The sequence below is a fragment of the Argopecten irradians genome, chromosome 12 (genome assembly GCF_041381155.1).
Source record: "Argopecten irradians isolate NY chromosome 12, Ai_NY, whole genome shotgun sequence".
Lineage (NCBI taxonomy): Eukaryota > Metazoa > Mollusca > Bivalvia > Pectinida > Pectinidae > Argopecten > Argopecten irradians.
In genome coordinates this window covers 41376123-41398950 of record NC_091145.1, presented here as the reverse complement: position 1 = coordinate 41398950, position 22828 = coordinate 41376123, and the positions used below count along the sequence as shown (strand labels likewise).

At 36.7% G+C, this 22828-nt stretch overlaps 3 protein-coding genes across 4 annotated transcripts in view; 2 read left to right on the top strand and 1 right to left on the bottom strand.

The window, feature by feature from the left end:
- The first annotated feature begins 5133 nt into the window (after nucleotides 1-5133).
- LOC138335858 (uncharacterized) lies at nucleotides 5134-9625 on the top strand. Its single transcript, XM_069285019.1, has 2 exons — nucleotides 5134-5308; nucleotides 6378-9625. The coding sequence occupies exon 2, from the start codon at nucleotides 6398-6400 to the stop codon at nucleotides 8237-8239; it is 1842 nt and encodes a 613-aa protein (XP_069141120.1). The 5' UTR covers nucleotides 5134-5308; nucleotides 6378-6397; the 3' UTR covers nucleotides 8240-9625.
- Nucleotides 9626-11377: 1752 nt separating this feature from the next.
- Nucleotides 11378-22828, top strand: part of LOC138335856 (N-acylglucosamine 2-epimerase-like) — a 33860-nt gene continuing 22409 nt past the window's right edge. Inside the window, exon 1 of one of the 2 annotated variants that reach the window (XM_069285015.1) lies at nucleotides 11378-11490. The gene's annotated coding sequence lies outside the window, so the exon portion shown is untranslated. Of the gene's footprint in view, nucleotides 11491-21723; nucleotides 21818-22828 lie in introns of those variants that run through there. The other variant, XM_069285016.1, reaches the window with a different exon arrangement.
- On the bottom strand, nucleotides 19613-21766 carry LOC138335857 (heterogeneous nuclear ribonucleoprotein A1-like). Its single transcript, XM_069285017.1, has one exon. The coding sequence runs from the start codon at nucleotides 21649-21651 to the stop codon at nucleotides 20641-20643; it is 1011 nt and encodes a 336-aa protein (XP_069141118.1). The 5' UTR covers nucleotides 21652-21766; the 3' UTR covers nucleotides 19613-20640.

Below are 22828 nucleotides of genomic sequence, written 5' to 3'. Positions count from 1 at the left end.
AATATCTTTAAAAATGTGCTGTGATTTTTCATACTGACGAATCAAGAAGAGCTTTTCATGTTTTTTCACCACCAAAAGTTAACAATATTTTGAGAATTATAGCTTGCATATATCATAATTTACGTGTACAAATAATAATTAAGAGTTCAAAATGAATTTTGGCAGTAAATCAACCACTGCAACAATCATACAGAGAATTGTGTACTTATGCAAAAACCCTTAAAACTACAATTAAAAAATTTAAAGTGGATGTGGTCTTCGAGTTCATTTCACATTTCCACAGTGTTATTATATTATAGTAATATTGTGAATGGACTTCTGCAGGTATGTTTTCATCTTAACCTACATAGATCAAAAACATCGAAACTTCACTGTGCATGGATTCTGAATTGTAATTATATCTGTTAGTTATCACACATGTTTATCTTTCAATTTGAATGATTTTCACAGCATCAAAACTTTCACCCCACTATGGACCATATAGCTTTAAGATTTTGGAAGCAATAATTCAATCCTCAGTATTTTTTTTACTGGAATTGTACAAACAGGGGGATAAATAAGAGTGTTATCTAGTGGGGGGATACATATCTGATGATCATGCATGCAAAGAAAAATTATCTAGGGATAATTATAATATCCAAGGGGGATACAAATTTGATGGCTATCGAAAAAATATCTAGATAGAAATTAGTGTAATACATGTATCTAGGGAGGATACATATTTGATGGCCATAGAAAAAGTATCTAGGGGGAGATTAGTGTAAAATCTATGGAAGGATACATATTTGATGGCCATAGAAAAAGTATCTAGGGGGAGATTAGCGTAATATCTAGAGGGATATTTATTTGATGGTCATAGAAAAAGTATCTACAGGGAGATTAGTGTGATATCTAAGGGAGGATACATATTTGATGGCAAAAGAAAAAGTATCTAGGGGGAGATTAACACCAACACCAGACTTACACAGACAGTATAACCCTAACACCACACATACACAGACAGTAAACACTAACACCAGACATACACAGACAGTATAACCCTAACACCAGACATACACAGACAGTATAACCCTAACACCACACATACACAGACAGTATAACCCTAACACCACACATACACAGACAGTATAACACTAACACCAGACATACACAGACAGTATAACACTAACACCAGACATACACAGACAGTATAACCCTAACACCACACATACACAGACAGTATAACACTAACACCAGACATACACAGGCAGTATAACACTAACACCAGACATACACAGACAGTATAACCCTAACACCACACATACACAGACAGTATAACCCTAACACCAGACATACACAGACAGTATAACCTAACACAACACCAGACATACACAGACAGTATAACCCTAACACCAGACATACACAGACAGTATAACACTAACACCACACATACACAGACAGTATAACCCTAACACCAGACATACACAGACAGTATAACCTAACACCAACATACACAGACAGTATAAACACTAACACCACACACAGACAGTATAACACTAACACCAGACATACACAGTCAGTATAACACTAACACCAGACATACACAGACAGTATAACCCTAACACCACACATACACAGACAGTATAACCTAACACCAACATACAGACAGTATAACACTAACACCAGACATACACAGACAGTATAACCCTAACACCAGACATACACAGGTATTATAACACTAGCACCAGACATACACAGGCAGTATAACACTAACACCAGACATACACAGGCAGTATAACACTAACACCAGACATACACAGGCAGTATAACACTAACACCAGACATACACAGGCAGTATAACACTAACACCAGACATACACAGGCAGTATAACACTAACACCAGACATACACAGGCAGTATAACCCTAACACCAGACATACACAGGCAGTATAACACTAACACCACACATACACAGGCAGTATAACCCTAACACCAGACATACACAGACAGTATAACACTAACACCAGACATACACAGACAGTATAACCCTAACACCACACATACACAGGCAGTATAACACTAACACCACACATACACAGGCAGTATAACACTAGCACCAGACATACACAGGCAGTATAACACTAACACCAGACATACACAGGCAGTATAACCCTAACACCAGACATACACAGGCAGTATAACACTAACACCAGACATACACAGGCAGTATAACACTAGCACCAGACATACACAGGCAGTATAACACTAACACCAGACATACACAGGCAGTATAACACTAACACCAGACATATACAGACAGTATAACACTAACACCACACATACACAGACAGTATAACACTAACACCAGACATACACAGACAGTATAACACTAACACCACACATACACAGACAGTATAACACTAACACCAGACATACACAGACAGTATAACACTAACACCAGACATACACAGACAGTATAACCCTAACACCAGACATACACAGACAGTATAACACTAACACCAGACATACACAGGCAGTATAACACTAACACCAGACATACACAGACAGTATAACACTAACACCAGACATACACAGACAGTATAACACTAACACCAGACATACACAGACAGTATAACACTAACACCAGACATACACAGGCAGTATAACACTAACACCAGACATACACAGGCAGTATAACACTAACACCAGACATACACAGGCAGTATAACACTAACACCAGACATACACAGGCAGTATAACACTAACACCAGACATACACAGACAGTATAACACTAACACCAGACATACACAGGCAGTATAACACTAACACCAGACATACACAGGCAGTATAACACTAACACCAGACATACACAGGCAGTATAACACTAACACCAGACATACACAGGCAGTATAACACTAACACCAGACATACACAGACAGTATAACACTAACACCAGACATACACAGGCAGTATAACACTAACACCAGACATACACAGGCAGTATAACACTAACACCAGACATACACAGACAGTATAACACTAACACCAGACATACACAGACAGTATAACACTAACACCAGACATACACAGGCAGTATAACACTAACACCAGACATACACAGACAGTATAACACTAACACCAGACATACACAGACAGTATAACACTAACACCAGACATACACAGGCAGTATAACACTAACACCAGACATACACAGGCAGTATAACACTAACACCACACATACACAGGCAGTATAACCCTAACACCAGACATACACAGGCAGTATAACACTAACACCAGACATACACAGACAGTATAACACTAACACCAGACATACACAGACAGTATAACACTAACACCAGACATACACAGACAGTATAACACTAACACCAGACATACACAGACAGTATAACACTAACACCAGACATACACAGGCAGTATAACACTAACACCAGACATACACAGACAGTATAACCCTAACACCAGACATACACAGGCAGTATAACCCTAACACCAGACATACACAGACAGTATAAACACTAACACACCAGACATACACAGACAGTATAACACTAACACCAGACATACACAGACAGTATAACACTAACACCAGACATACACAGACAGTATAACACTAACACCAGATATACACAGACAGTATAACACTAACACCAGACATACACAGACAGTATAACACTAACACCAGACATACACAGGCAGTATAACACTAACACCAGACATACACAGACAGTATAACACTAACACCAGACATACACAGACAGTATAACACTAACACCAGACATACACAGACAGTATAACACTAACACCACACATACACAGACAGTATAACCCTAACACCAGACATACACAGACAGTATAACACTTACACCACAAAACACACAACAGTATAACCCTAACACCAGACATACACAGACAGTATAACACTAACACCAGACATACACAGACAGTATAACACTAACACCAGACATACACAGACAGTATAACACTAACACCAACATACACAGACAGTATAACACTAACACCAGACATACACAGACAGTATAACACCCTAACACCAGACATACACAGACAGTATAACACTAACACCACACATACACAGACAGTATAACACTAACACCAGACATACACAGACAGTATAACACTAACACCAGACATACACAGACAGTATAACACTAACACCAGACATACACAGGCAGTATAACACTAACACCAGACATACACAGACAGTATAACACTAACACCAGACATACACAGACAGTATAACACTAACACCAGACATACACAGGCAGTATAACACTAACACCAGACATACACAGACAGTATAACACTAACACCAGACATACACAGACAGTATAACACTAACACCAGACATACACAGACAGTATAACACTAACACCAGACATACACAGGCAGTATAACACTAGCACCAGACATACACAGGCAGTATAACACTAACACCAGACATACACAGGCAGTATAACACTAGCACCAGACATACACAGGCAGTATAACACTAGCACCAGACATACACAGGCAGTATAACACTAGCACCAGACATACACAGGCAGTATAACACTAACACCAGACATACACAGGCAGTATAACACTAACACAGACATACACAGGCAGTATAACACTAACACCAGACATACACAGGCAGTATAACACTAACACCAGACATACACAGACAGTATAACACTAACACCAGACATACACAGTCAGTATAACACTAACACCAGACATACACAGACAGTATAACACTAACACCAGACATACACAGACAGTATAACACTAACACCAGACATACACAGGCAGTATAACACTAACACCAGACATACACAGACAGTATAACACTAACACCAGACATACACAGGCAGTATAACACTAACACCAGACATACACAGGCAGTATAACACTAACACCAGACATACACAGACAGTATAACACTAACACCAGACATACACAGACAGTATAACACTAACACCAGACATACACAGGCAGTATAACACTAACACCAGACATACACAGGCAGTATAACACTAACACCAAACACACATTCATTTGCATGTCGCCATATTGTAAAAATCCAAACGCGGTGTCGTATCAATCCAGTATAACTGGCACGGACGCGGAAATGGAACGCACGGATAATAATGTAAACAAGACACTGTTCGTGGACTCTGAATCTATGTCTTTTGTAGAACTAACCCGTAATCGTGTTTTATGGTTATGATGTAATGATACACTGTCAACTTACACTCGAAGCAAAGACTTATCGAGTTGGACTAGGAATCGTTACTTTTAAAAGAGGTGAGGTTTTTGTGAGATTTTCACTGAACCATGTAAACTGTATAAAGTTTTTTTTAAAGTGTATAGTTAAACAATGTTCTCGGTGCATATTAATGTTTTAAATAGCATACATCATAATTTGATTTTGTTATTTGTATATTTTTCCAGAAATATATATAATATATGTTTCTGATTTTTCCATTGATACAACATTGGATTATCAGCCTACCAGAAGTTTGACAGGCTCTCCTCTGTGGCTAAGCGACTACTGGCTAGCGTGCCTTTAGTGAACGTGACCAACGCAAACAACTCAAGTACATGTTCTAATACATATCATATTATGGACCTTTGTTGATGTTAATATGGTGTTATATTACCCGAGTAGAATAAGTAATAACCGACGGCGTAGCCGAATCAAAGGTCGTTATTTTTATATTAGATATGATAATTATTTGAAATGTTTGCTTCGTGCTAAGAAATATAGAAATACATGGAGAATGGCTCGACTACATTTTTTTCCCGAAGAATTTGACGTTGGGGTATTATGAAGTCATAATCGCAATAATTATATCGACTTGGAAGTGACGTCAAAATAGGAATATCGACACGGGTGTGACATCCCAATAGGGAATTTTGACTCTGTGTTTCTAAAAATGGAAAAATCGAGTCGATATGCTGAATATCGCCTTCCACGTGACATTGTATCAGCCAAATGCAATGAGAGTGGCGGAATATCAAATATAATATACGAGTTCATTCAGACCCATTCGTTGCCTTTGCTGACGGCGGAGAGACCTGTGTATGTCCATGCAGCTGTATTGTTCTTTTCATACATATAACTAAAGAGAATAATGCCATGGTGACGAAGTGTAAAAATTTATGGAAATCTAAAGATATACAGAAATGATAGTGTGTTCCTTGAATGTTTATCTAAATTGTGCAAATTTCTGAAGAAAAAAATATAGTTTTGATTGATATAGATGTATTGATAAAGGGAATTGCACTTCGGGTTGCACATACCTCTGCCGATAGTGAATACTTTGTAATTTCAAATCTCCTTTTTATGGTTTTTGTTTCTTTTTTTATGTAGATCCATAGACTAGATCGACAATGGCGCTGGCTACTTACAAAGAGGAAAATTTGTGTTGCCCTATATGCACAGAGGAGCTTAAGGAACCAAAGAGTTTACCATGTTGCCACGGGTTCTGCAAGAGTTGTCTGCACTCCTATATTATGTCAAGGACGATCACACACGAAAGACGTATGAAAGGATTTAAATGTCCTATCTGTCGTGCATTTACGGCGGCACCTGATCAAAAGTCCTCGCGTCAGCGGTGGGCTGAGGATTTTCTGACAGACCATAGGTTTGTTAGCATGTTGGATTCTCTGCCAAAAGATCCTGAATCGATAGACAGTGCCTCGACGAACTGCACTTGTCATCAGGGGCAGCTTTCTGTGTTGTGTCAAACTCACACGCGAGAGATTTGTGAGACGTGTGCTGTTTATAAGCACAGCAAGTGCTCAGTTGTTACCAAAGGCTTACTAAAATCACAGTTTGATGAAACCCTTAATAAACTTCAAGTTTTGCAAAAGAGTTTAGAACAAGTTAAACTCGATCTTGAGAGGTGTGAAGGCAATACTGATGGAGCTCTTTCCAAGCGTTCGCTTCTTAGAAATTACAAGATCAAGGACGAGAAAAGCATTCGCAATATTCGTACTATGATCGGCCAAATTGTCGAGAGTCATCGTATAAACCTGGAAAAGCGAAAAACCGATTTTCAAATGGCTATTGATGATACACGCTCTCAGGTAACCCTGGCGACTACTCTAGGAAGCCAGCAATCAATCAACCAGTTAAGTACATCTGTGGAGGTACTACAAGTTACTCTTGAAGAGCTCCAAGAACGACACCGCCGCCTTACCCGGCTTCCCAATACTCTCAGCGACATCAAAAGACGCACACAGGCCTACGTAGCGTGCGCGGTGTCTTCATTCAAACTAAAAGATTCTTCAGCAGAAGTTGAACGAAAAGGTGGGGACATTCCTTATTATTTTGGTCTCCGAATGAGCGAATCATTTGATGCCAAGCTTCCATCCGACTCAAAGAATTGTCTGATTACTGGAGCTACCATACTGACGGACGGGCGGATCGTACTGGTAGATTCCAACAACAACAGCATCAAAATGTTTTCTTCTCGTTTTGTTTTTGTGAATTGTATTGACCTCTTAGCACCTCCCTTCGATGTTGTCGAAACTGAATGCAACAGTATAGCCGTTACGTTCGGGAAAAGAAATGTCATCCATTTGTACGCGATAAGAGACAAGGTGCCACATGAACATACATTTGTTTCCACAGATCAGCCTTGCTATGGGCTGTCATCTGGAAATGCCTTACTGTATGTGTATTGTGGCAACTCGTGGCTCAATCCAGCTTGCATCAAAATCTACGATTATCAGTTGATTTTTGTCACAAAGATTTTCACAAAATTGTTCTCATTCGGAGAGTATTTGGGATATTGTCCGGTTTCCGAACATCTTTACGCCACTTCAACAGACGTGTTTTTACGACAGCAGCTCCATTGCTACCAGGGTGATGGCGAGTGTCAGACGCTGGACGGGTTTTGTTATCGGGATACGCTCGGATGGACATCCGTCGGTCTGGTTCACGGATTGGTCGGTGTCAGATATGGTGTCATCATGGTTGTACGGAATGCTCGCAGGCCGTTCGGGTCACTGTTCTCACGGTCAGTTGTTGTGTATGAAGACCACAGATCGGTGGTCAACAACGTATTTCAGGCCAAACTTCTCTTGGGATCAGGCGACGCACTATTCGCACGAACAGTTGCTTCAAATAAACAAAGAACAATGCTTCTCATAACCCAAGAGGCACCCATCTTTATGAACAAGAGAAACAATCAAGTGAAAATCTACCGCATTGTTGGTCAGTATTAGGACAAATTGACCTCGAAAGACCTTGTGAAGGACAAAGTCTTCAAAACTCCTTGGGCCAGACACATTTGGAAAATCCTTATGAAGGACAAAGTCTTTGAACATCCTTATGAAGGATTGTTTTCGAAAACCCTTGTGAAGGGACAAAGTGTTCGAAAACCCTTGTGAAGGACACAGTTTTGCGAAGCCTTTTGAAGGAGTTTTTTTTTCGACTAGCCTTGTAACTTTTACAAAGCCTTGTAAAGGATTTGTTTTTGAATAACCTTATATTTACACTTGCTAGGCTTGTTCACTATACGCAAGTACTAGCCGATTATGTTTACCATAACTGCATGGTAACATTGAACTTTGAACTTGCGTATGAAAATGTTCTATGCAACGTAAAGGGGCTACTTTTTTTTAAAGAAACACATGGCTTTGTTTACATTTTGACGCAACATTACGTGTATATAGTTGTTTTTCATAGAAATTTGGAAAGATATGAACAATAATACATAATATGTTTTATATTTATACATGATACAAACATTTTTAAAATTAACAATTGTATAAAGAAACGGGAAAAATATCCCGACCGGGCGACGTGCAGTGCTTTCACTTTTGTTAAAAATGATGGATGTCAAATGTAAACATTACCTCTGTGTCTGTGTTCGTCCTACGATCAAGTCTTTGGGGTGGACGGGCGTGAGACCCTCTGACAGAGGTCAGTAATAAACATATCCTCTTGTCTATGTTCTTTGAGAATTTAATCGTGTGTATTATAAAACATGCACCGCTAGTAATCCACGTGTTGACAGTTACGCGTCAACACAGCTACATTGTATCCATCGAACACAAGTGAAGTTATTCAATCTATCGATGGCGATGGATCTAAGCGTAGATTATATAATCACATGACTCCCAAGGATGTAATATCGTCAAGTCAGACGACAATCTCAAACACATTGAGCTACTTGAAAACTGGTTTTTGACAACTTCGGCAAACGCTGCACAACGGTCACCGAGTTCACACATGTGGCCGAGTACAAATACTTTATGTTACTACGCTATATATTAACTTTTAGCAAAATTGAATATATATCTAAAAATCTGATCTGATTAAATAAAATTATCTCATAAATTTTCTTTGTTTGTCATGTTTACTTAACACTAAAATATTGAACTTTTTTGTCGTCGCGGATGAATAATTCTATCTTACGTGAAGCGTCATAATTCGCTGTTCAATTGAGTAAGCTCCTCCCACTTTTGACCGACTTTTATTGAATAATTACGTCACTTTCAAATGACAATTTTATTGCATAAAGTATAAATAAAAAATCGTGTGAGTGTAAATATAGGGATTGGATTGCGCTTTTATGTTAACCATGCTTGTATGGAGCAATTCCTCTAAGAATATATTCAATATGGGGCGCTAACGCGCCCCATAGAATATATTCTTAGAGGAATTGCTCCATACAAGCATGGTTAACATAAAAGCGCAATCCAATCCCTATATGAAGGATATATGTAACGAAAAAGTTAATGGCGTTCAACTTAATTATTCCCTATGATATTGGCTATACTTCACGGTTATTTATAAATGTGACTCTATTAACCATACTAAATAAAAGTCATAACAAGATTTGTATGAAGGTATGTTTTGTGATTTCAATATTTTGGTGTAAATATCTCCAGACAAACAATGTCAGTTTCAAAATCTGTTTTAATAACGTCATTCAGGCCAGACATTTATATATCTGTGTGTCTGACTTTATTACCAGAGTTTTCTCCAAAATGTTATGAAAAACTTCTGTATTTACCTTAAAAACTATATTTCTGTCTTGGACTTCTAAGTCCATATTTAATGGTTGTCGGATAGATCAAGGCAGCCTCTCGATTTATAGGTGTTAACCTACCGTGCGGGCCAGACCGAAATGCTTTCCTGTATGTTTACATGAATATTTATTTGTTAATTTCATAGCTTAGCTGTTTTGAGTGTTTTGATTATAAAAAAAATGTTTTGGGTCTTAAATTTCTTCGCAGTCCAATATACATGATTATCGTGAAGAACGATCGGTAATATAGACTGATTAAAATTCCACTTTTCAAAACACCAAATGTATATGTTGGTATTTATTGTTTTGATTTTCGTGTTACATAACAACGACAATAAGTTTGGAAAAGCCGGTTCGACATGTTTTATACTTATTGCGAAATATTTTATCCTAAATGCTAATTGTTTTATGCTGTTTGCGAAATGTTTCTTTCAAATTACTAAAAAAAAGCTAAATGTCTGTCCATAAAACACCCGTATGTGTATTCAATTATATCTGGATATAAAGTAAGCCAATTATAATTCATCATTGCGCCGTCCGTAAACTTTTTATTCAAACGACTTCTTCTCAAGAACCGGAAGGCCCAGGGTACTGATATTAAGCCTAAAGCATGCTGGAATAAAGGGCTACCAAGTTGTTCAAATGAATGACCTTGACCTTCATTCAAGGCCACAGGGGTAAAAAAAGGCTAAAAAAATAAATGACTTCTTCTTATAAACTGAAAGGCACAGTGTACTGATATCGGGCCATCCTAAACATCAAATGAATGACATTGACCTCCTTCATTCAAGGTCACAGGGATCAAAAAAGCTAAAATCTTTAAAACAACTTATTCTCATTAACCGAAAGGTCCAGGGTACTGATATCGGGTCTGTAGCATGCTGGGATGAAGGGCTATCAAGTTTGTTCAAATGAATGACCTTGAACTTCAAAATCACAGGGGTCAAAAAATTCTAATTCTTTTTAACAACTTCGTGTCAATAACTAACAAGCCTAGATACCAGATATGAAGCATATGTCGTTCTGGGATGAAGGGCTACCAAGTTTGTTCACATAAATGACATTGACTTTCATTCAAGGTCACAGGGGTCAAAAAGGCTAAAATCTATAATGACACCTTGTCGATAACTATGAAGCCTGTAGCATGGTGGATTGAATGGCTTCCAAATTTATGCAACTGACTTACCTTAACCGCCATTTAAGGTCAAAAGGGGTCAAAAAGGCTAGCTAGCTAACTGTGTATTGTATAAACAGGTAGATGACCTGCAAGATTTACCAGGTGAGCGACACATGCCTTCTGGACCTCTTGTTTTCTGCTTGAGTTGAACAAACAGATAAACAATTGTTATCATTTGAAGAAGGGAGATAACTTGCGTTACAAGGAACTTCAACGTGTTAATTATAGCTGCAGGGGTTGATATAACGACGAACCAGCAGAAGGTAAGATTTATCGGTAATATTACATCCATTTTATACTCACAGGCGCCACTACTTGGCTCCTACCCACTTGCTCTAGTTCGTGATGTAGTTGTTTAGTATGACCTAACAAAGTAGGTCATGTATATGTACAGCCTAAGTAGATTACGTAGGGAAGGCTTGCTAGGATACCGCTATATATATATATATAAATTTTCTTTTTTCAATTTTCTTAAATTGTGTTAACTTAATTATAATTGAGTCTATTTTATAAGACGAAACTTTATATCTCATCAAACAAGAGACCCTAAGGGCCTAGCGGCAATATTGAAGCTTAAAGGGACTAAATCACTAAAAAATCATGTAATAAAAGATAAAAAGAATTTTAGGACTAAAATTAATTGTAAAAGTTGTGTACTTTATGTTAATAACAATATTTAAAAGTTTGTATAACAATTTTATTCAAAATGGAGAAAAACTGAAAATAAATAGGACCGACCTAGTCACTATTTCATATTATTATCTTTCGGCGAGTGTAAACAACCCCTATGTGCATGCGCGACGCGTGAACATTCCAAACATCCGATCGCAGGAAATCTCATCTGTCTAATGGACATATCTACTATCGACTGAAAACACAAATTTATCGACTACAGGTTCCTGATTACTGTGTTAATCTAATAAACGTTGAAACGTATGCAAACGTTTTGTGAAGAGTTTCTAAGTGTAAATAATCATATACTGTACAGGTTTTTGTAGCCATAAAGAAGGGTTTTCATTATATTATATGGTTTGATACTTGCTTCTACCATTATTTTATTTTCATTTGTCATGATATTATGTACTATCCCGCTAAACCTGCCAATATTATTAGGCTTTTAAAAAAATTGGCCTAATATATAGACTTTATAATAAGGAAAAAAATGAAGAAAAACTAATAATATAGGCATGTTTAGCGGACTAAGTAAGTACGTGTATTTCTTTTATCATTATATCAATATTTGACATTCCGTATACATTGTATAACCTTAGTTATAATGTCTATCCGTCTAATGGGCATTCCCTATATATCTCTAGTTATAGTCTTTATCCGCCTAATGGACTTTCCTTATATAGCCCTAACTATAATATATATCCGTCTAATGGAAATTCCCTATATATCCTTAGTTATAGTGCCTATCCGTCTAATGGACATTCCTTATATATACCTAGTTATAGTCTCTATCCATCTAATTGACATTCCCCTATATGTCACTAGTTATATAACTTTTTTCCATCTGATTTACTTAAAAAAATCAGCCTAACTATATATCTAAATTTTATGTGTACTTTTATGTATTCAAAGCAAAAATATACCTTACATATACATTGTAGACCTATGTACATTGTACATGTTTGCTTAATAATGTACATGTTCACCTGTATTCATGTATAATATATACATAATTAACGGGTGAAAATACCTCTCACTTCTTGTCATATTTCCATCAAATACTCTAAAGCTTCATAGAACTATGCTGTTTTACTTGGCAATGTAGATACAGGGGCGTAGGAAGCGGGTGTGGGAGGTGGGGGTCGGGGTTGGAGGGGGTCAGGGGGGGGGGGGGGGGGGGGGCAATTGCCTCCCCGTTTCCCTGGACAAGGGCAAACATTTCTTGTTGGCCCCCCCCCCCCATTTTCGCCGACTGAAATGTTCTAAAATTGCACATTTGAAAGAAAAAAGGGTCCTTCTGCACATTTTCGTGAACTAGACTAAAAATGTCAATCAGGGGATTCTACGTACTATTTTAAACAAGAGGCCCAAGGGCCTTAACGGTCATCTGACTATCTTGGCAATAGCTTTATAGGAAAATAATTAGATATGGTGTCATATGGTAGCCATCTTCAATCTGGGATCAACCAGAGATATAACAACACTTTGACAAGATCATATCAGCCGCATTTCATGTTTCAAGTTTCAGTTAAATTGCACTGGTAGAACTTGAGCGCAGTTCAAAATGTGTTTTCAAGATGGCATCTGTGGCAGCCATCTTGGATCATCTGTGGCAGCCATCTTGGATTTTGGATTGACATAAAATATAACAACACTTGGTCGGGACCATGTCAGGATCATTTCATGCAGGTTTCAGCTTAATCACACTGGTAGAACTTCAGAAGAAGTTCAAAATTCAAGATTTTGGAATATTTGACTCTCATGACTTTGAAAGTAGGTCAAGGTCATTCATTTCCACAACTTTGATAACCCTTTATCTCAGCATGCTACTGACTAAATATGAATACCCTGGACCTTTCGGCTAATTAAAAGGTGTAGTTAAAAGATTTTAGCTTAATTGACCCGTGACCTTGAAAGAAGGTCAAAGTCATTCATTTTTATAACTATGGTAACCCTGCATCCCAGCTTGCCAACAGCAAAATATGATTACCCTGGATTTTGGGTTAGTTAACAAAAATCGTTCAAAGAATTTAGCCTATTTGACTCCTGTAACCTTGAAAGAACGTCAAGGTCATTAATTTTCACAACTTTGGTAGCCCTTCATCCCATCATGCTACAGGCCAAATATGAGTACCCTGAACCTATCGGTTAGTTAGAAGAAGTCATTCAAAGATTTTAGTCTATTTGACTCCTATGACCTTGAAAGTAGGCCAAGGTCATTCATTTTCACAACTATGGTAGCCATTCATCCCAGCATGCTACAGGTTAAATTTGAGTACCCTGGACCTTTCGGTTAGTTAGAAGAAGTCGTTCAAAGATTTTAGCCTATTCGACCCCCGGTGACCTTGACAATAAGTCAAGGTCATTAAGTTTCAGAACTTTTGTAGCCCTTCATCCCATCATACTACAGGCCAAATATGAGTACCCTGGACCTTTTGGTTAGTTAGAAGAAGTCGTTCAAAGATTTTAGCCTATTTGACCCATGTGACCTTGAAAGTAGATCAAGGTCATTTATTTTCACAACTTAGGTAGTCCTTCATCCCAGCATGCTACAGACTAAATATGAGTATCCTGGACCTTTCGGTTAGTTAGAAGAAGTCGTTCAAAGATTTTAGCCTATTCGACCCCCGGTGACCTTGACAATAAGTCAAGATCATTAAGTTTCACAACTTTTGTAGCCCTTCATCCCATCATGCTACAGGCCAAATATGAGTACCCTGGACCTTTTGGTTAGTTAGAAGAAGTCGTTCAAAGATTTTAGCCTATTTGACCCCTGTGACATTGAAAGTAGATCAAGGTCATTTATTTTCACAACTTAGGTAGTCCTTCATCCCAGCATGCTACAGGCCAAATATGAGTACCCTGGACCTTTCGGTTAGTTAGAAGAAGTCGTTCAAAGATTTTAGCCTATTCGACCCCCGGTGACCTTGACAATAAGTCAAGGTCATTAAGTTTCACAACTTTGGTAGCCCTTCATCCCATCATGCTACAGGCCAAATATGAGTACCCTGGACCTTTTGGTTAGTTAGAAGAAGTCGTTCAAAGATTTTAGCCTATTTGACCCCTGTGACCTTGAAAGTAGATCAAGGTCATTTATTTTCACAACTTTGGTAGCCCTTCATCCCAGCATGCTACAGGCCAAATATGAGTACCCTGAACCTTTCGGTTAGTTAGAAGAAGTCGTTCAAAGATTTTAGTCTATTTGACTCCTATGACCTTGAAAGTAGGCCAAGGTCATTCATTTTCACAACTATGGTAGCCATTCATCCCAGCATGCAACAGGCCAAATATGAGTTCCCTGGACGTTTCGGTTAGTTAGAAGAAGTCGTTCAAAGATTTTAGCCTATTTGACCTCCGGTGACCTTGACAGCACGTCAAGGTCATTAATTTTCACAACTTTTGTAGCCATTCATCCCATCATGCTACAGGCCAAATATGAGTTCCCTGGACGTTTCGGTTAGTTAGAAGAAGTCGTTCAAAGATTTTAGCCTATTTGACCTCCGGTGACCTTGACAGCACGTCAAGGTCATTAATTTTCACAACTTTTGTAGCCATTCATCCCATCATGCTACAGGCCAAATATGAGTACCCTGGACCTTTTGGTTAGTTAGAAGAAGTCGTTCAAAGATTTTAGCCTATTTGACCTCCGGTGACCTTGACAGCACGTCAAGGTCATTAATTTTCACAACTTTTGTAGCCATTCATCCCATCATGCTACAGGCCAAATATGAGTACCCTGGACCTTTTGGTTAGTTAGAAGAAGTCGTTCAAAGATTTTAGCCTATTTGACCCCTGTGACCTTGAAAGTAGGTCAAGGTCATTTATTTTCACAACTTAGGTAGTCCTTCATCCCAGCATGCTACAGGCCAAATATGAGTACCCTGGATATTTCGGTTAGTTAGAAGAAGTCGTTCAAAGATTTTAGCCTATTTGACCCCGGTGACCTTGACAATAAGTCAAGGTCATTAAGTTTCACAACTTTTGTAGCCCTTCATCCCATCATGCTACAGGCCAAATATGAGTACCCTAGAAGAAGTCGTTCAAAGATTTTAGCCTATTTGACCCCTGTGACCTTGAAAGTAGATCAAGGTCATTTATTTTCACAACTTTGGTAGCCCTTCATCCAAGCATGCTACAGGCCAAATATGAGTACCCTGGACCTTTCGGTTAGTTAGAAGAAGTCGTTCAAAGATTTTAGCCTATTTGACCCCTGTGACCTTGAAAGTAGATCAAGGTCATTTATTTTCAGAACTTTTGTAGCCCTTCATCCCAGTATGCTACAGGCCAAATATGAGTACCCTGGACCTTTTGGTTAGTTAGAAGAAGTCGTTCAAAGATATTAGCCTAATTTTCACAACCCCTGCATGACCTATGAAAGACCAAACCCGAGTGGCCCCTAGATCAAGGTCACTAGGTATTTTTACGTAAGCTCATATATTTTCACAACACAAATCAATCAGCTGGCCTTTCAAAAAGTTTTATGACTACAGATAGTGAGCATTACTTCAAAAACAAATACTGCTGACAACTGTAAATTATTTACTCACGTTTTTAATGTTAATTTATAGGCCTATCTATATGTGATGGATGTCACAAGATTTGCAATCGTAATGGTCGCCATTTTGGGTGTATTGTAAAAGTAGATCCGGAGGTATTGAATTTCCGGATTTTTACAAATATTCACGTTTTTAAAAATGAAAACGGTATTATTTTTTAAAAATTTCGATGTGAATTTATTTTTAGAAAAGATATATTAATAATAATAAAATTATTAATAGCAAATTAATTAAAATAAATCAAATTAAAAAAATCAATTTTTTTCTCTTTCAGATTAAATTAAAATATTTTGAATACTACTCTAATTATCTGTATTTTCTTAATTTAGTGCTTGTAAATTTAGAACATTTTTTTAATTAATAATCCATTATTATGAAACATGTTATCTTATTCAATTCAATACAGTATTTTTAATATTTCAAAAAAGATATATATATTAAAATAAAGGTAATTGGATTGAAATAAAAGAATACATTTTGCATTTTTCCTATTCTTTTAATTAATATAAATGAAATTTAGATCTTTCTTGTGAATCAATTATAGTCATGATCATAGGATCGGCAGATAACAATTTCCAAAATCATTTTGTACACTCAGAATAATTAAATAGATGTCCTGATATTACTTAGCAACTCAGAGAGTTTAAAGCATTTAAATGATATTAAGTTGAATCAGAATTACACAAACAACAAGACAGTTTTAAAGATTTTCCCTTGTATTGGAAGTCGTCGATATAACCTTTGTGCCTCTCTGATTGGTATTTATCGTGGTCAAAGTGCCCTTTTCAAAACCCAGCACCATGCCCTTTTTTTTCCTGTGGGAAATACTAATAATATATTATATACATTGAAATATTTTTATATAATATCCGAGATAATTTTGCCCTTTTCTCTTATATATAGTTAGGTTGTGTAATTTCTCTCTCTCTTTCCGTAGTTTTGTACATGTTATTCCATTTTATTACCATATATACTATGAATATGTACTCTTCATTTTTTAGGAAAATAAAGATAATAATAATGATTGTATTTTGGGACCGTTCGGTTAACAAAATGGCCGAGCGGCCATATTGGATTTTAAAAGTTGAAGTTTCCTTTGCCATTACTCAATAAGTACTGAAAAATATAGGTTCTCCTAGCGTCATAATTATACATGTTGGAACCTTAGTTGTGAATATTGCATTTTGAGACCGATTGGTCATCATGATGGCCCTGCAATAACTCTCATAAATATTAACCAATTTTCTTAAAACTTGGCAACAAGGTCAAATGCCTTAAAGATGATCAACCGCTGACAAATCGTATTTTTTTCACTATCAAAAAGAGGAGCAGACGATTTAGTATTTTTCTTCAGTTACAAAAGTTACTAACTTTATACAATTACCACCATTGAAATGTTTGATCTTCAAATTTCATCTTAAGTTAAACTTATAAAAAATAATTAATCGCATCCCGAAAAAATTCTGTGGCATTATATCCTGAGGGAAATGGCAGAAAATGACTTTTTTTATTTTTTATTAAATCAAAGGGCCATAACTCTGCTAAATAAGGTCTGTCGCAAGTGTCGATCGAATTTGGCTGTGCCCTTAAGACATTTAACTTTATTACCAAGTTTGAAGAAAATTGGTTAATATTTATTAGTTATTGTCCGGTAGTAGCAGAAAAAATGACTTCTTTTTCTATTAAATCAAAGGGCCATAACTCTGCTAATTAAGATCTGCCAAAAGTGGCGATCGAACTTGGCTAAGCCCTTAAGACATTTAACTTTGTTACCAAGTTTTAACATTTGTTAGTTATTACACAGAAACTGCAGAAAAATGACATTTGTAGTAAATTAAAGGGCCATAACTCTGATAAATAAAATCTGCTGAAAGAGTTGATCGAACCTGGCCAGGCACTTGTTACCAAGTTTGAAGAAAATTGGTTAATATTTATTAGTTATTGTACGGAAGTGGCAGAAACTGACTTTTTTCTATTCAAGCAAAGGGCCATAATTCTGCTAAATAAGGTCTGTTGAAAAGTCGTGATCAAACTTGGCAGAGTCCTTCAGGCATTTAACCTTGTTACTAAATTTGAAGAAAATTGGTTTACATTTGTTACAGTTATTGCACGGACACGAAGCATTACAGACAGACAAGCCCAAATAAATATCCCCCGTTTCGGAGAAAGCGGGGGATAAAAAGCTATGTTAAAGAGATCAATTCCCAGAATTTCTATAGATTCTTTCAAAAATGTGAGAGTACATAAAATATGTAATTACATGTATTTAAATTTTTAGTAATTTTCACATCAAGATATCTAAATATACCTTATTTGCAATAGTTATCTTAATATCTTTGTCTAAATTTAGCTTGTATTTGGGAAGGTATCAGTTGTATCACTATTTACAGCATTCTATATGTACTCGTAGGATTTTAAAGGCGAGTCCAGAATACTATTTTACCATTTTGATGACTATTATAGTCCCAGTACAAATATAGATGGTTTTCAATAATTTGAAATAACTTTTCTAGGGAAGTCCTATAAATCACTGTATCCACATGTTACACTGCTCACAAACACATCAGACATCACAATCAACACCAATCCAAAAGGGCAGGCAAATCTGTAATACACAAAGATGGAGTATAATAAGTTATTTGTGCCGTAACTAGACGAAAATTTTAACAAACCATTTATTCTTCAGGGATCCTTTGAAAACCACCAGGTTTGATGAACAGAGAAACATGTATGATGCCTTATAAACATTAGTTACAACACCAAATTTATGTGCTATAAAATCCTGGTTTTTTAATGTCTTATGTATGTTTAGATTGAAATATACAATGTACCTGCAGAAATCACTTTACAAATAACACAAATATATGAAATGAATCTGTACACCACAACTTGGCTTCGTGGATGTATTCATTTCACTGTAGACGTAAATAGAATAATTTTTAGCAATATTGCCAAAATCATTTTCAGCTCTTATTCTTGCTTGTAAAATGAAAACTTTTACATAATAAGTATTACTATACTATTGTAATTCTCAAAATGTTGGTAGTTTTTGGGGGTAATATGATATCAAAAAAGCTCTTCTCGAGTTGTGAGTGAAAATTACGGCACATTTAACTTTCCTAATGGCTGATCAACATAAAAAAAAAGAAAAGCAAACTTATTATTTTAGCTAGTTACATAGTTATTTTATTCAAAGAATGCATGACATCAATTCATGTTTATTGAAACATAGAATGTTCCATGACCAGTATATCAGGACAATCTGATACACAAAAACACACAAAGTATGTAACAACCCAGAAATGAAAGGCCTCTAGTATACATTTTACTTGGATGTAGTTAAAGATTGTTCTGGGTGTTTTTTCTAAATTTATATCCTTAAAAAAGTTACTGTACAAAATAAGAACATAGACAATAATGTTACACAAGACAAATTATAACGTAGGTGACAATACACTACTATATATAACAACACATATCATAACATGAAAATGGCTATTTAACTTTCACTTTCCAAAGCTTCATTATCAAGTTGGTACATGGCCCCCATCATTAAGTTTTAACTTTTAGATGTAATAAATATCCTTTCTAATTATTTGTACATAAAAAAAGTACAAATCAAATAGAAAATTGTATTAACACAACAGACTCAATAACAGAACCTGCGACTATATTTTGCTGTGTCTATATTGTGCATCTCAACTAAATTAACGGTACTTTAAAGTTGTAACAGTTCATGAACTAACTTACAAGCCATTTAATCTACATCAACCTGGTATATTGATTCCTCTACTAAAACCCAAAAACACACACATGAATTATCAACATTTTTAACATTAGGACAATTCATATGATTAATTTTCTACCAATATCAATAATAAAGGTTTTATTTTGCGGAGGTAAACTTACGTGAAATGTCAATCACTTGCAAATTAAAACATGTTTACACTACATTGAAACAAAGTATCAACAGATTGACTGAATGTTCACATTCAACACCAGGATAAATTTACAAAGAAATATGAAATATGCAGGATCCATGATAGTGTTGAATGGCATAAATCTGATGTTTTCTAAAGCGTTTAAATGTCATGACAACAAAAATGAGATTTCGGTCAAGGAAATAATTTTTATGCAGTGAGTACTGATATCAATGATAAATAAAGTCTCTGAGTGTTGGATATTTTAGCGTCGGTTGTATCCTCCACCTCCACCACCACCTCGGTTGTAATTTCCTTGCTGGTTATATGGGCCGGATCTCTGCTGGTTGTAGTTTCCACCACCACCGCCACCCCTCATAGCTCCACCTCCATAACCATCACCGTAATTCTGTCCGAAACTCTGCTGTTGATTGCCACCCCAATTACCACCATTGTTTTGGTTTTGGTTGTTGTAACCACTATTGTAGCTATCGTAGCCACCACCACCTCCTTGGTTCCAATTCTGATTGTAATCATTCCCGCCACTATAACCACCTCCTTGGTTGTTAAAGTCATTGTATCCGCCTTGTTGATTGTAACTGCTTTGGTCCCAGCCGCCACCGCCGCGTCCACCTCCTCTTCCGCTTCCCATCATGCCACCACCACGACCTCGACCACCTCCCATCATGCCACCACCACGACCGCCACCGCGTCCTCCCATGCCACCTTCCTGATCTTTTGGTACAGCCTTTTTCACCTCTACTAATCTACCACCCATGTCATGTTTCTTTTTCAACACACATTGATCAACGGAGTCATAGTCAAAGAATGTCACAAAGCAAAATCTTTTCATTTTACCAGTGGTTTTATCCTTGATTAAGTCTACTTTTTCAATTTCCCCGTACTCCCCGAATACTCCACGAATCTGATCCTCGGAGATATCGTCAGGCAGACCACCAACAAACATTTTCTTGCACGATTGTGACGATTCTCCCTCACCGCCATCCTTATTTCGTGGCATGGCACGTTTAGATTCAACGCCCCTGCCATCAATTTTATGGGGGCGAGCCTTTTGTGCTTGTTCGAGTTCTTCAGGAGAGGAATACGTTATGAAGCCGAAGCCTCGTGATTTTTTGGTGTTCGAATCTTTCATTACCACACAGTCAACAACATTTCCATACTGTACAAAATGAGCTTTTAGGCTATCTTCTGTCGTTTCATAGCTCAACCCACCGATGAACAACTTTCTGAACTGTTCGTTTTCACGGCCTCCCATGTTTAAAAATTTTTAAATACGTACAAATATCTTGATCTCGTCGTCTTACCGCGTGGACCCGGTAAACGTCTTGAACAATGGCAACCCACGCCTTGTGATGCTTCCGGTGCGCGCCAACCCGATTGGTTGATCGAAATTTCACAGAACTATTCACAGAACTAAACAAGTAAGTAATTCTGTTTCCATAATCATTGAAGCTCGTAAGTGAAGTGTTGTTTAAAATGTACAAACTACATCAAGAAAAATTTAATTATAATCTATTAAATGAAGATGTGTCGGGTCAAATACATCGGATACTAAACAAAAAGTTTCGCTTCTATAAGAGATTCTAAATTTATACTGGCTGTTGCTGTTGTCGGCGATTTCCGTAATTCTCCGGAAAAAGATCACATTATATGATCGCTTCATAAGCTATTAGGCTATTGTATTGCTTTCTATTCAATATCTTACAACTGTGAATACCTCTAGACTATAATTAAACTGATATTGAATGTTCTAGTAGTTTCAAAGCTACGATAGACTTACCCAAGCCCCATAAATTAAATAGAATTTCCTTATAAATCAGAGTTATTTCCCTTTGTACTGAGCAAGCCGTTTGGGGATTATCCCTACCCATCTGATATCTTCATTTTAATTCACTTTTTTCTGAAAACAATTTAAAAAGCTGAATTGAAATTATAAAAAGTCTCTTTGATAATTTTTTTTATAATTGTATATTTTTCAAAGCATTTTTTGGATTTAAATAAAACAAAATTGTAGGCTAGTAATCATTCCTCACATCATCATCACTGATCATCATCATCATATATCTTCTATATTGAACGAATATACGTACCCGGCCTACTGTACCTTTTGGCGGGTACGAAATGGTGCTTACAATTTATATATACGTGTGTCCTAGTAGAGCATAGCCTCAGAAAATCACTCGGACGCAATTTTCTATACTTTTTTGTATGTTTTCAATAATTTAATGCGTATATATACATGCATTATTACTTTTGCCCAAAACCAACATAACGACCATTCTTAATATCTACCGTACCGCTAACAAGACATCAAGTTCACAATTTGTAGACCTGCCGTATATTTATGTGAAAAAATAAATTCTCTTTGTGAATTCGATATTTTTTACAGTTAATTTTTATTACCTATAGTACAAAGTACGTAAGTGATACGA

What these genes read in the sequence shown, in the direction of transcription:
- LOC138335858 (XM_069285019.1), top strand. Translation starts at nt 6,398, where the DNA reads ATGGCGCTGGCTACTTACAAAGAGGAAAATTTGTGTTGCCCTATATGC.
- LOC138335857 (XM_069285017.1), bottom strand. Translation starts at nt 21,651, where the DNA reads ATGGGAGGCCGTGAAAACGAACAGTTCAGAAAGTTGTTCATCGGTGGG.